Raw genomic sequence first — 12,105 nt, 5'->3', positions numbered from 1 at the left:
TGCCAGCCATCTTCTGGGTGTTTCTGACTTGACCTTTCAGCTTTAGTGAAATGTGTGCATTGCTGTTAAATGTCTGAGCAACTAAAAACCTTGTTTTCTTCAGTAACAAGAGAAAACCAAGAAGGAAAAAACAGACCAATATGTTTAAAATGCTTCCTGCAGGATGAGGGCTAGAGAATCCATAATAACTGCCTTGCTGGTAAACACCAGAGTGTCATGGAGACCAGGGGCCATAAACATCAGAGGCAGAGGCCTGTTTGCATAGCCCCGCCTTTTCCAGGAAAGAGAAACTAGTTGAGGATGTAAAGGGCAGCTGGCCCCAGAGGCAGTGCAGCAGTCAGAAAACACAGCTGGCCTGAGGATGGCACAGAAACTCAGCAGCATCCCAGCCAGGGAGCTGGACAAGTTCATAGAGGACAACCTCCTTCCCAACACCAGATTCCGTAATGAGATCCGAGCAGCCATTAACATCATATGTACATTCCTGAAGGAGAGATGCTTCCGAGGCGCTGCCCACCCTGTGAGGGTCTCCAAGGTGGTGAAGGTGAGCCCCCCTCAGCCTGAGCTGACCAGATGGGGAGGGAGAGGACCCTCAGGAGCCAGGCTGCAGCCCTGATTGGGGGTGGGTTACCTAACCTCTCTGTGACCCTGTGTTCTCTTGGGAACCCAGCTGTGGCACAGGGTAGAGAACAGAACAGCGCCCCCACCTGCTGGATGACTGGACTGATGGAACCTCACTATCCAGGTTTCCCATCTGTGAAATGGGACAAGAGTACCTCCTTCCCAGTCACTGTGACGGCCCCTGAACTGTCAGTTTGTAATGCCAGTTTCACTCTGTGGGGTGTGCAGTGTGTTAGTGAGTGTGTGCAGCATGTTATTTAGGGAGGCTCTCCTCAGTATCATTATTTTCTCAGAATCTTTCTCTTTTTGAATTCAATTCTCTTAAATTTATGCTTTTGTTCTTTGACTTATTAATACTGTTACAGGCATCTTCATGAAAGCGTATGTTGTACTTTTAGTATATTACTCTTAACACTCTGATAACAACAGGGATCATGACAACAGTTTCATAAATCCGTGTTAATTTACTCACAGTCTCCTCTCACCCACTACCATCCTGTCCTTTACTCCCCACACTGATGTCCCCGGGAGAGCCCCTCTCTGATTGCATGTCACGTGTGTGCAGCTAGATCTAGAATCCACATGAGAGAAAATGTGCTAATTGTCTCCCCCTTTTACCCTCCCTTGATCCTCACTTCCTTTAGACCCCATCCCTTACCTCCTCCTAGTCCCCCATCTATCATCTCACACACACACACACACATACATACACACACACACACACACACACACACACACACACACACTCACAGACATACTTAAATCTAGACCCCACATATGTACACTGATGTTCATCTTTCAGAGTCTGACTTATCATCCATCGCTGATACCATGAGAAGATCCAGAACCATCTGTTTTCCTACATAGATCCTGATTTCACTCTTCAGGGCTGACTAGTATTCCACTTTGTATGTGCCAGCTTTCTCTATCCATCCCTCGCCCTGGGTGGTGGACCCTTAGGCTGCTGAGGGTCTGGACTGCTGGGCAAGGCTCTGCCTGATGTCTGTCATTCTCATCGTTGTCCTTCAGGGCGGCTCCTCAGGCAAAGGCACAGCACTCAAGGGCAAGTCGGAAGCCGACCTGGTGGTGTTCCTTACCAATCTCACCAGCTTTGAGGATCAGTTAAAGCGACGGGGAGAGTTCATCCAGGAAATTAAGAAACAGCTGGATGAGTTGCAGCGTGAGAGACATATCAGAGTGAAGTTTGAGATCCAGAGTTCACCGTGGTCCAACCCCCGGGTACTCAGCTTCAAACTGAGCTCCCCCCAGCTTCAACAGGAGGTGAAGTTTGATGTGCTGCTGGCCTATGATGTCCTGGGTAAGCCAGTCAGAGCCTCAGCCAGCCCTTCCATGTGCCTTCATCCTCTTCTCTGCTTCTGTGTGTGTCTGTATATGTATGGGGTGTTCACGTGTGTGCAGACCTATGCACATGTTTGCTGGTGTGGGTAGAGACCAGAGACCAGTCCTGGATGTTTGTTACTTAGGAGCCTGCTTTGGTTGAGAGGTTTACCTGGAATTTGCTGGCCCACCCACCTTCATGGCTCATGCAGTATGCAGCTGGGGTCAGGTGGGGTGTGTGCTCTGATGGAGCTGCACCCACAACCTCGGGCAACCTGGAGTCTCAGCATGTTTATTAGGGACAGCACAGGTGGGGGATGGGTTGGTTGCCTAGTCTCATAGTGGGGGTGTCTGTAGGAGAGGACTCTCAGGCTGTAAACAAATAAACTCAGATATATTCAGGACTTCACTCAGGCTTCCTCCACTCCCTACAAGACAGCTTGGTTGGCTTGTTTGTTTGTTTGGAGATAGGTTGACCTTTGACCTGGAGCTGGCTGATCTGCCTATCTGGTTAGAGAGTGGGCCTGAGGATCTTCCTGTCTCCACCTCCCAGCACTGGGATTTTGGGGTGGACCCCCACCCCAACTTGCAGCTTTTTATGTGGGTGCTGGGAATCTGCTTTTGGGTCCTTATACTAACCTATCAAGGCCTTTACCCACAGAGCTGTCTCCCCAGCCCCAGGGGTATCCCAGAGAACACCGGTACATCAATCAGTTCTTCTTGTGGCTGAGTGTGGAAATTCTGTGTCTCTAAAACTGTAACAGAGATGTAGCTAAAAATTAACATTTGGTGCATCTCCTATGAAAGAGAAAGAAACCTCAGACCTGTGCTGAGGCGTCTGTGTGTGTGTGTGTGTGTGTGTGTGTGTGTGTGTGTGTGTGTGTGTATGCTCCAAAATTACAAACTGCCCAACTCTACCCAAAGTCAGCCATGAACACCCCTGAGAGCACAGTGGGGACTTGGGGAGCTTAGAGCATACTTGAGACTTTACATTTGGGGGACACAGCACTCCCTGCTGGCCACTGTGAGAACTGCTGCTATTAACTTGGAGACAAGGCCACAGCCCTTGGCTTAGGAGTGCCATGGAAACAGTGCTGAGTCTCAGGCAGCAGGGAATGAGAGGCCAGCTTGGGAGCAGGAGCAGGGCAGCATGCTGTGGGAAGCTGCAGGGGCTTAGAACCCTGCTAAGTGGAAGAGGCCAGAAGGGGTGACCCAGAAATGAGCTGGGAGGGAGGCTCCCCAGAAGCCTGTCTTGGTCATGGACTTCCCCAGCCTCAGCAGCTTTCTAGTGGGGAAGTGGGGTCACCACAGAAGGACTGCTTTGGAAAATAAGCACTCCAGACTCTCCTGGTTCACTGAGTGACTAGCTGTGTCATCAAATCCTTCAGTAGGTGATTTGCCCTGTACCAGCATCAAAGCCTGACGGTATGGCCTGCTGCAACCATGGCCACACATCTGCACACACCTAAGATACAGCCTGCTGCCTACTAGTCTAATCAAGTGTGCACATCCACCCACACACAGCCACACACCCACATATATTCCCTAATCTGCTGCCTATCTACTCTACAAGTTCAGGACACACACACACACACACACACACACACACACACACACACACACCCTACTTCTCTCAGGACCTGGCCTAACAAAACTACATGATATTAAGTTAGGCACTTAGAGAAAATCATGCACTGAAAACACAAAATGGCTAGGGAGGCAGCTCAGTGGATAAGGGCAATTGCTGAAAAAGTATGAGGACCTGAGTTCAAATCCCCAACACCCATTTATACAGAAAGGACCACACATTGACCTCTAACCCAGGCTGTACATGGCCAGAGACAGGAGAATCTCTGTGGCCTGCTGGATGCCAGCCAAGCTCCTCATTCACAGAGAGACCCTGCCTCAAAGGGAGAAGGAGACAAACCATAAAGGGAGACACCCAATGTCCTTCTCTGATCCAAACATATGTATATTCCTCCTCACACACACTACACAGGGCAGAGACTCTGTAATCATGAGACACATGATATATAAACACAGCATACTGCTCCATGGTAAACTGTGACACAAGCAGGAGTGTACACACACGACAAGCCCCGTACAGAAGGTACTGGACACCAGAGCATGGTTGGCCCTTATTAGATGAGTGTGCAGCTCTCTTGTGTGTGACCTCAGTGTGCTGTTTCCTCCCACCACTGTCTCCAGGCCTGTGAGGAAGGCACCACACTAGGACCAGTTGAGGGCAGGATTTTCCAGGGCCACATGGTGTTTGCAGTACTGAGGTGTGGTGGAGCACGTGGCTGTATGCGGAGTGAGGCTCGCTGTGGTGCAACTCTGCCCTGTTCCCTGAACCCCACAGCGTGTGATTTTGTTACCTCAGACAGACCAAAGAACCTCAGAGAAGGGCTGAGGTGTTAGCTGAATGAAGCCTTCTTGACAGGTCAACTCAATTACATCAAGCCTGACCCTCAAATCTATGCCAAGCTCATCAGGGAGTGCACCTCCCTGGGGAGGGAGGGTGAGTTCTCCACCTGCTTCACAGAGCTCCAGAGAAACTTCCTGAAGGATCGTCCACCCAAACTGAAGAGTCTCATCCGCCTGGTTAAGCACTGGTACCGACTGGTATGGCATCTGGCCCAGCCACCGTGAGCCCTGTCTGTACAGGGGGTGGGGAATGGAAGGGGTGATGAAGAGAAGGAAAAATGAGGAACAAGGGGGGAGGGAAAGAGTCGTGGGAATGGAAGAGAGAGACTTGAGAGGTGAAGAGGAGTCAAGGGAGGGAGAAGGAGGGGAGAGAGGACCTGGGAGGAAGGACTTTCCATGCTTGTTATGAGTGATTTCCTCTAGTCCAGTTTCCAGTCAACTAACACACTCTTCAGCTGCATCTAATTCATTGTTAACGTGTCATTTGGATCTTAGGATTTCTCTTTCTCTTTCTTTCTTCTGTTATTTTGAGACAGGATCTCATGATGTAGCTCTGAAACTCACTCTGTAGACCAGGCTGGCCTTGAACTCTCAGATCTGCCTACCTCTGCCTCCTAATGCTGGGATAAAAGGTGTGCACCATCACACCCCACTTGACCTATAGCTCTCTCGTTTGTTTGTTTGTTTTTTTAACATGCACTGCTACTCTCTATGGCTCTGATTTTCCTGATGTATCAAGCTAAGGTCTCTTTAAACATCCATCCTGCAATATTTCTGAAGTTTTGATATGTGTGTGAGATATAAATGGTGTGGGTATATGTATGCCTGTTCGTGGGAGCACATGCCTCTGTGTGTGTGTGTGTGTGTGTGTGTGTGTGTGTGTGTGTGTGTGTGTGTAAGTATATAAGCATTCTGAGACCAGAGAGTGATGCCAGGTCCTCAGTCACTCTCTACCTCTCATATCCAGACAGTGTGCTTAATCAGCAGCTCTGGACCTTCATCAGGTCCTGGGGACCCCCATTTTCATCTGCTTAGGCTGGGATTATGAGTCAGCTCCCTCACAAGCCTGACATTCATGTGCATGCTGGGGATCTGAGCTCTAGTTATTACCTTTGCAAGGAGAGGGGGACCCATAACACACTGAGTTGTCTCCCTAGGCTTTTCCTAGTTATTCCATATCCTGTGATAAAACCTTCAATAGTGAGCATCATTACTATGCTGCCCCCACCCCTATTCCCTGGCTGTCACTCAAGGTATTGTGATTCCTCCTGTGCCTGTCGGTAAATGCTCAGTCTTTGTGGACCACACAGTCTCTATCTCAACTGCTCAGCCCTTAAGTATAGCACAGGGGTGTCCATACATGAACGGGTGTGGCAGTGTGCCAATAAACCTGTAATGACATCATCACGTCACAGCTGCATTGACCCTGTGAGAAGTGGTCCCCACACAACAGCTGACAGCCCGTTTTTCTCATTGCCTTTCTCAGTGTAAGGAGGAGCTGAGGCAGCCGCTGCCTCCCAAGTATGCCCTGGAGCTGCTGACAGTCTATGCCTGGGAACGTGGGAGCGGAGATACTGAGTTCAACACAGCCCAGGGCTTCTGGACAGTCTTGGAACTGGTCATCAAGTACAGGCAGCTTCGAATCTACTGGACAGTGTATTATGACTTTCAACACCAATACATCTCTGACTACCTGCACAGTCAGCTCAGAAGAGCCAGGTAACCTGTCCCCTCACGGCTCAGCTTTCCACAGGGAGGACCCAGCTGTAGCAGTGTGGAAATGGGGAGGTGGGATTCTGTGTCAATGGAGCATCTCCTGTCCCATCACTTTGTTGGGCCCTGTCTGTTGGCCCCTTATTGACTTGAGGACCACCAGCCCTGGAAGATGGGGGTGTGCTCTCTTGTCTGCAGATGAGGAGAACAAGGCTGTGACCTTGTCCAGACCCATACAGCAGAGGGAGGGGGGGTTACATGGAGGAGGAACTGAGAAGTTCCAGTTGTAACAGTATCACAAGGGCTGTGAGGCATAGAACAGGGCTGGACTAATTAACTATAAACAATACAGTAGAATTGTCACCCCAGATAAGAGCCTGTCTTGATCCTGCGCTGTCTTCTGCTGGTTCAATTCTCCCCATTTCACAGATCAGAAGGTTGAGGAACCTGCCCCAGGATGCACATCTACTGAAGGGTAGAAGATTTGGACCCAGGCCTTCCAGGTCATGGGCAAGGATCTCCAGCCTTGCTCTATGCATGGGGCAGGGTTCAGGACAAACTTTGGATAGGGGTACTCTGCCGGGCTCCTCCACTGCCCCTGTGCAGAGGTTCCTGGGACACTACACAGCTGGTCAATTCCCTCTCTGAATGTTTCTCTGCAGGCCTGTGATCCTGGACCCTGCTGACCCAACAGGGAACGTGGCTGGTGGGAACCCAGAGAGCTGGTGTTGGCTGGCTGGAGAGGCTCTGGCCTGGCTGAACTACCCATGCTTTAAGAACAGGGATGGCTCCCGAGTACTCTCCTGGGATGTGCCGGTGAGAACCTGTCATCATCCTGTCCCCTTGCACACAGCTTTGGTCCCTCCATCTATTGGGAGAATATTCAGACAAGCATGTGGTCTTCCCAAAGGTGCCCAGGCTTGCAGGTTGTCCTGCCACACTGCTTGCTTCTCAGTCACTCTGGCCTCAGAGATTGTCACTTCCCTACTGCAGAGTTCCTGCCAATCAATGTCCTAAGGAATGGCAGCCTCTGCACTGAGTGTTTGCTTTGTGCTCAGGCTCCGTCCTCTGCTCTTTATGATATGAAAGCTCACTGGATCCTCACACATGTTCATCCTGTGTTCTTTATCATACAGTAACTCACTGGATCCTCACACATGCTCATCCTGTGTCCTTTATCATACAGTAACTCACTGGATTTACACACATGCTCCGTCCAGTGTCCTTTATAGTACAGTAACTCACTGGATGCTCACTAGTCCTATACAAGGTGTACTTAATAACATCCTTCTCTTTCTGATGAGACAAGATGGCTCAGGGCCTGGGATATGGCTTAGTCAATAAAACACCTGTCATGTAGTTAGGGATGAGGAGCCTAATATCATCCCCAGACACATGTAAAAAAGCCAGACAAAGAGACTTGCCCTTGACATTCCAGTGCATGGACAGCAAGATCCCTGCACAGGCTGATGAGGGAGCATAGTCTCCTTGGTGAGTTCCAGTCCAGTGTGACCCAAATGCCAGTGTGACAGCACTTGAGGAAAATAGCGTTCTCTGTTTTTTGCACACACACACACACACACACACACACACACACACACACACACGCAGGACAGAAGGGAGAGTCAGGAGAATATGCAAGCTGAAGCCAATGGCTCAGGGATGATCAGCTCAGGGGGTTTTCGTTTACTCTGAAGCCAGTGCTCAGGTCCAGGAAGCAGCCCATCTTTCCTGTCTCATTGTCATGTGGTCAATGGGACTGGGGGCGGGGGAGGCACGGTGTCACAGTCAAAGAGGCACAGAGGGACCTGCACTTGGACTTTTCATATCATGGGGCAGGAGACTTTCTGATGCTAGGGAACAGATGAGGTCATGTGAGGACTTAGGATGCAGCTTTGTATGGGCACAGACATGTGGGAAGCAAACTTCAGAAGGTGGGGAAGGAAAGGAGAAGGGACCCAGGAGTGAGGCAGCTGGGGCTGCTCTGGTCTCCAGGACTGTCACACAGCACACAGGTGGCTAGGAACTTTCTCCCTTTTGGCAAATCTGTTACTGAATGAGGGGACCTCCTTTGGGTTATATACACCTTCAATGTGCTGACTCCCCCAAAAGTCCTGATGTCCATCTACCCAACATGGGGGTGTGTTGTTCTTCCTCTGAATGGCTCTGGTTGCCAGTCATGGTACCCATCCCTCAGAGCTCATTTACATCCCCTTCCAAGTAGGAATGTGGGCTCCTGACATGATTGTGTGTTTTCTGTTTCAGGCGGAGGTTGATGTACCATATCGGCAGGTTAGCTCTTTTCTTTGTTTTTATTTTGATGTAGGGCTCATAAACATTCCCATCCAAGTAGGAATGTGGGCTCCTGACATGAGTGTGTGTTTTCTGTTTCAGGAGGAGGATGTACCATATCATCAGGTTAGCTTTTTTTCTTTGTTTTTATTTTGCCTGGGCTTCTGCTGTGTAATCCTAGGTGGCCTGGAGCTGGGCATCCTCCTGACTTAGTGCTGGGATGACTGCAGTGTAGACCTGATGGACCCTGCCTTCCCTCCATCCTCAGGGGGATGAGAACCGGACATGCATCCTCCTGTGAGCACAGCAGCACCTTCCCAGAAGGATCCGGAGTCAGGGGATGTGCTCCTCTGCTGCAGGCCTTGACCAGAGAGGGAGAGTCCAACCTGGGGTCAGACTTCCATCCTGTCCCATCACAGACAGCTTTCCTCATAGCCTGCTTCATCAGCTGTACCCTCTGACAGCGTTCTCTGGGGGACAAGAGATGCAGAAGGGGAGGGAACAACTCCAGCATGAATTCTGTCTGTGCACCTGTTGGGAGGTTCTCTCTAATGTCTGATAAAGAACAATAAACCACGGCAGATGCCATGAGGGTGTGTGAGCCATAGACATATAGGGATGTGAGTGTGTGTGTGCATGGTGCAACTAGATGCATTTATTGAGCACATACTATATACTCCTTGTGGGTCCAGGCACCAAACACTCAGCATTGGACAGAGCAGAACCAATCCACTACAGCTATGATGCCCCATGGTTTGGGATCCTTCCAGGTCTCTTACATCACATAAATCTCAGTCAGGAATCCTTGGTTCCTTCTGTCCATGTCCCAAGACAAGATTCTAGACCAGCCTCTTGTGACTCAGAAGCTGTCCTGCAGGTGCACATGGCCAAGGGGATCTGGGAATGTGAACAGTGCATGTGAGGATGCACTGTGGCTGCAACATGCAGGCTGGGGTTCAAAAAGTGCATGACAAATAAAAAGTGCATGGAATTTGTGACTCTGGTGTCACAAAATCAGAAACCTCGTCGTCTGTGGTGATGACGAGTTTTGCATGCACTGAGTTAAATCACAATGAGTGTCCACTTCCTTATTCTCTTTCTGAGAGAAGATCTCATTATGTGGCATAGGCTGGCCTAGAACTCACCAGCATCCTCCTGCCTCAGTCTCCTGAGTTCTCAGTCACACACACACACACACACACACACACACACACACACACACACACATGACCCTCCACACAGAGGTTCCTAATGGTTCCATAGCTTCATGTTATGAACCAATGGTTCATTTGTCAGATCCAAAGACACACATGAACACTTACCTCTTGTACCCTGCTTAATTAATAGTTCAGCACATTGCACACGTTCACTTGCTCCCAAAGCATGCTCATGTCCCTGTGCTCACTTTCTTACTAACTCTGTGTGTGTGTTCTTCCAGCCCTCATTCAGTCAGTTCTTATTCTAGTGACCCTGACAACAAGGAGCTCCTATGTCCTGGGGCATGAGAACACACATGTCCCCCAGACCTCAGAATACACCACACTCTGCCCTGTGCACTATCTGAGCCCTCGGTGGACCCCATGATGCTGGTCTATGATTCCAGTCTATGATAAAGACCATGGAGGTTAACAGCAGGCCATAGGATGTGTGATGAACAGTCCTAGGGAGGAGCCACAACGTGGCAGGATTAGATTTCCATGACAACAGGGTGACTGAAGATCATCTCTCAGATGGAAAAAGATGTCCACAGTTGACACTTGCACACCACTGTGTCTGACTGCCATGTTGTGAAGCATCATGCTTGTTCTAGACTGGACCTGCCCAAGAGCCCTTTGGCCCTAAGCACAGTGCTCATCCCTGCTCTTCCTGTGGGTGCCATGTTGGTTCTGACTTACCATCCACCCTGGTCAGGAAAGAGCTGGAGTTTGATGACAGAGACTTTGGGTTTCCAAACCTAGTCTTCAACTTTGATCTTCTGCCCAAGGTCAGGCACCTCCTCCTTTCCAGCATCCACCCACTGAGTAAGTAGTACAAGCCAACTGAGGGGAAGCATGGCTCTGTCCACCATATTACCACAGAGTTTGGTTTCCCAGGAAGCCACTACATCTGCACTCAATGGGTTCAACTCTGAAACTCAATCCAGGTCAGTAACTGGGGGACAGACCTGCTGTGACGGCCATGACGCTCACCCTCTAGACATCCCTTGTGGTTCCTTCTAATGGTCCACAATGGCTCCTCTTCATGGCCAGCTTCACCAGCCTTAGACCCTCCATGGAAACACCTCTGGACGTGTCTGTGGGGACATTTCCAGAAATGTCTACTGACTGCTTTCTTCACTGAACAATGCTCTGTAGCCTGCTGTCAGCACAACTCTCCATCTGTGGAGTTTTGTCTGGAGTCACACAAACTAAATGATGTGTGAGAAGATCAAGCATCACAATGTTTAACTGGTTTCTGACCAGGTTACCAAGAACACATAATGGGGGGAGGAGGGCCCTTCTGCAGAGGGAACTGAGAAAGCTGGATCTCCACTGACTGGAATCAATCCCACCCTCACCTTGGGCCCTGTACAAAGGCCATCCAAAATGGAAGCAGAGAATCCCCAGGACAGAGAACAGCTTCACCTTGATGACCTTGACTGTTTTCTGGACTTTGTCATCAAAACTAAAGGCAACTCAGGAGGATTCTTTTATGTCAGGCCTCATGCATGCTGGGTAAGCACTCTGCCACTGAACCACACCCACTGCCTCTCACTGGAACACTCCAGAAAGTCTTTCCCTGCTGAGCCACACCCTGCTGCCTTTCTGCTCTCAAAGGTCCACACAAGGGGGCTCATTCCATTGTGGAGGAATGGGATGCGGCCATGACATATCACACATGGACTTACATTGGTGTGGGGTAACATGACATGTTGGGTCCACAGCACGGCAGGAGACCTGGGAGACCCCTGGGCATTGTTACTAAAAGGGTCTCTGTGTATCCAGGATTGTTTCAGAAGGGGCAAGCCTGGAATCTTAGACCAGCATCATTGTGTCTGGGGTCAGAAAGAACACAAGGCTGAGTGTGATGTGTTCTGTGGTCAAGAGGACATGGATGTTCTCACACCCCAGGACACTGGGGCTCCTGGTTCTCAGAGCCACTAGAGTGAGAACTGAATGAATGAGGGCCAGGGAGACCCATCCCTCCTCCACCACAGTGATTAAAGAGTGGGGACAGAAGCTGGTGAGTCTGAGCAATGTCCTGCCCCTTGAGTGAGCAGGGTCCATGTGATCACACATGTGGGTCTTTGTGATCTTGGGATTTGTGTATTTATGTAATCAACACACTGAACTATGGAATCATTAGGTCTCTATGTGAAGGGTGGTGTGTGTGTGTGTATGTGTGTGTGTGTGTGTGTGTGTGTGTGTGTGTGTGTGTTAAATTCCAGAACTTGGGAGACTGAGGCAGTCAGGTTTCTGTGAACTCCAGACCAGAGTTGGATATACAATGAGATCCTGTCTCAGAAAGAACAAAAGAGTGAGAAAGAAAGAAAAAACATAGATTTAAGTTTAACTCAGTGAATTTTGATTTAATTTCACTGCTTCAGATGTCATCATTCCTCAGACCACTAAGTTTAAAGTCACTGCTGTCCCAGATTCCAGGCAGTTTTAGTGTCCTGCACTGCACATCCCCTGACTCTGGAGCCTTCTGGGTAGGAGCTGCTGCTCCTACAGG

The 12,105-nt window shown here is 49.7% G+C and overlaps 1 protein-coding gene across 1 annotated transcript; it reads left to right on the top strand.

Annotated features, from left to right (window-relative positions):
- Positions 1–361: 361 nt before the first annotated feature.
- On the top strand, positions 362–8,751 carry LOC118572521 (2'-5'-oligoadenylate synthase 1A-like). Its single transcript, XM_036172229.1, has 8 exons — positions 362–544; positions 1,651–1,939; positions 4,403–4,584; positions 5,873–6,105; positions 6,762–6,915; positions 8,365–8,391; positions 8,494–8,517; positions 8,660–8,751. The coding sequence occupies exons 1-8, from the start codon at positions 362–364 to the stop codon at positions 8,690–8,692; spliced, it is 1,125 nt and encodes a 374-aa protein (XP_036028122.1). The 3' UTR covers positions 8,693–8,751.
- The last annotated feature ends 3,354 nt before the right edge of the window (positions 8,752–12,105 follow it).

Source organism: Onychomys torridus, chromosome 22, assembly GCF_903995425.1.
Source record: "Onychomys torridus chromosome 22, mOncTor1.1, whole genome shotgun sequence".
In the NCBI taxonomy this organism is placed as follows: domain Eukaryota; kingdom Metazoa; phylum Chordata; class Mammalia; order Rodentia; family Cricetidae; genus Onychomys; species Onychomys torridus.
Note: the sequence above shows the minus strand (reverse complement) of the source record. Positions and strands in the feature narration are given on the sequence as shown.

Bases quoted from the DNA above. Each gene is read 5' to 3' on its own strand.
- LOC118572521 (XM_036172229.1), top strand. From the start codon at position 362: ATGGCACAGAAACTCAGCAGCATCCCAGCCAGGGAGCTGGACAAGTTC. The intron at 545-1,650 runs GTGAGCCCCCCT...GTTGTCCTTCAG, and splicing joins GGGTCTCCAAGGTGGTGAAG to GGCGGCTCCTCAGGCAAAGG. The intron at 8,518-8,659 runs GTTAGCTTTTTT...CTCCATCCTCAG, and splicing joins AGGATGTACCATATCATCAG to GGGGATGAGAACCGGACATG.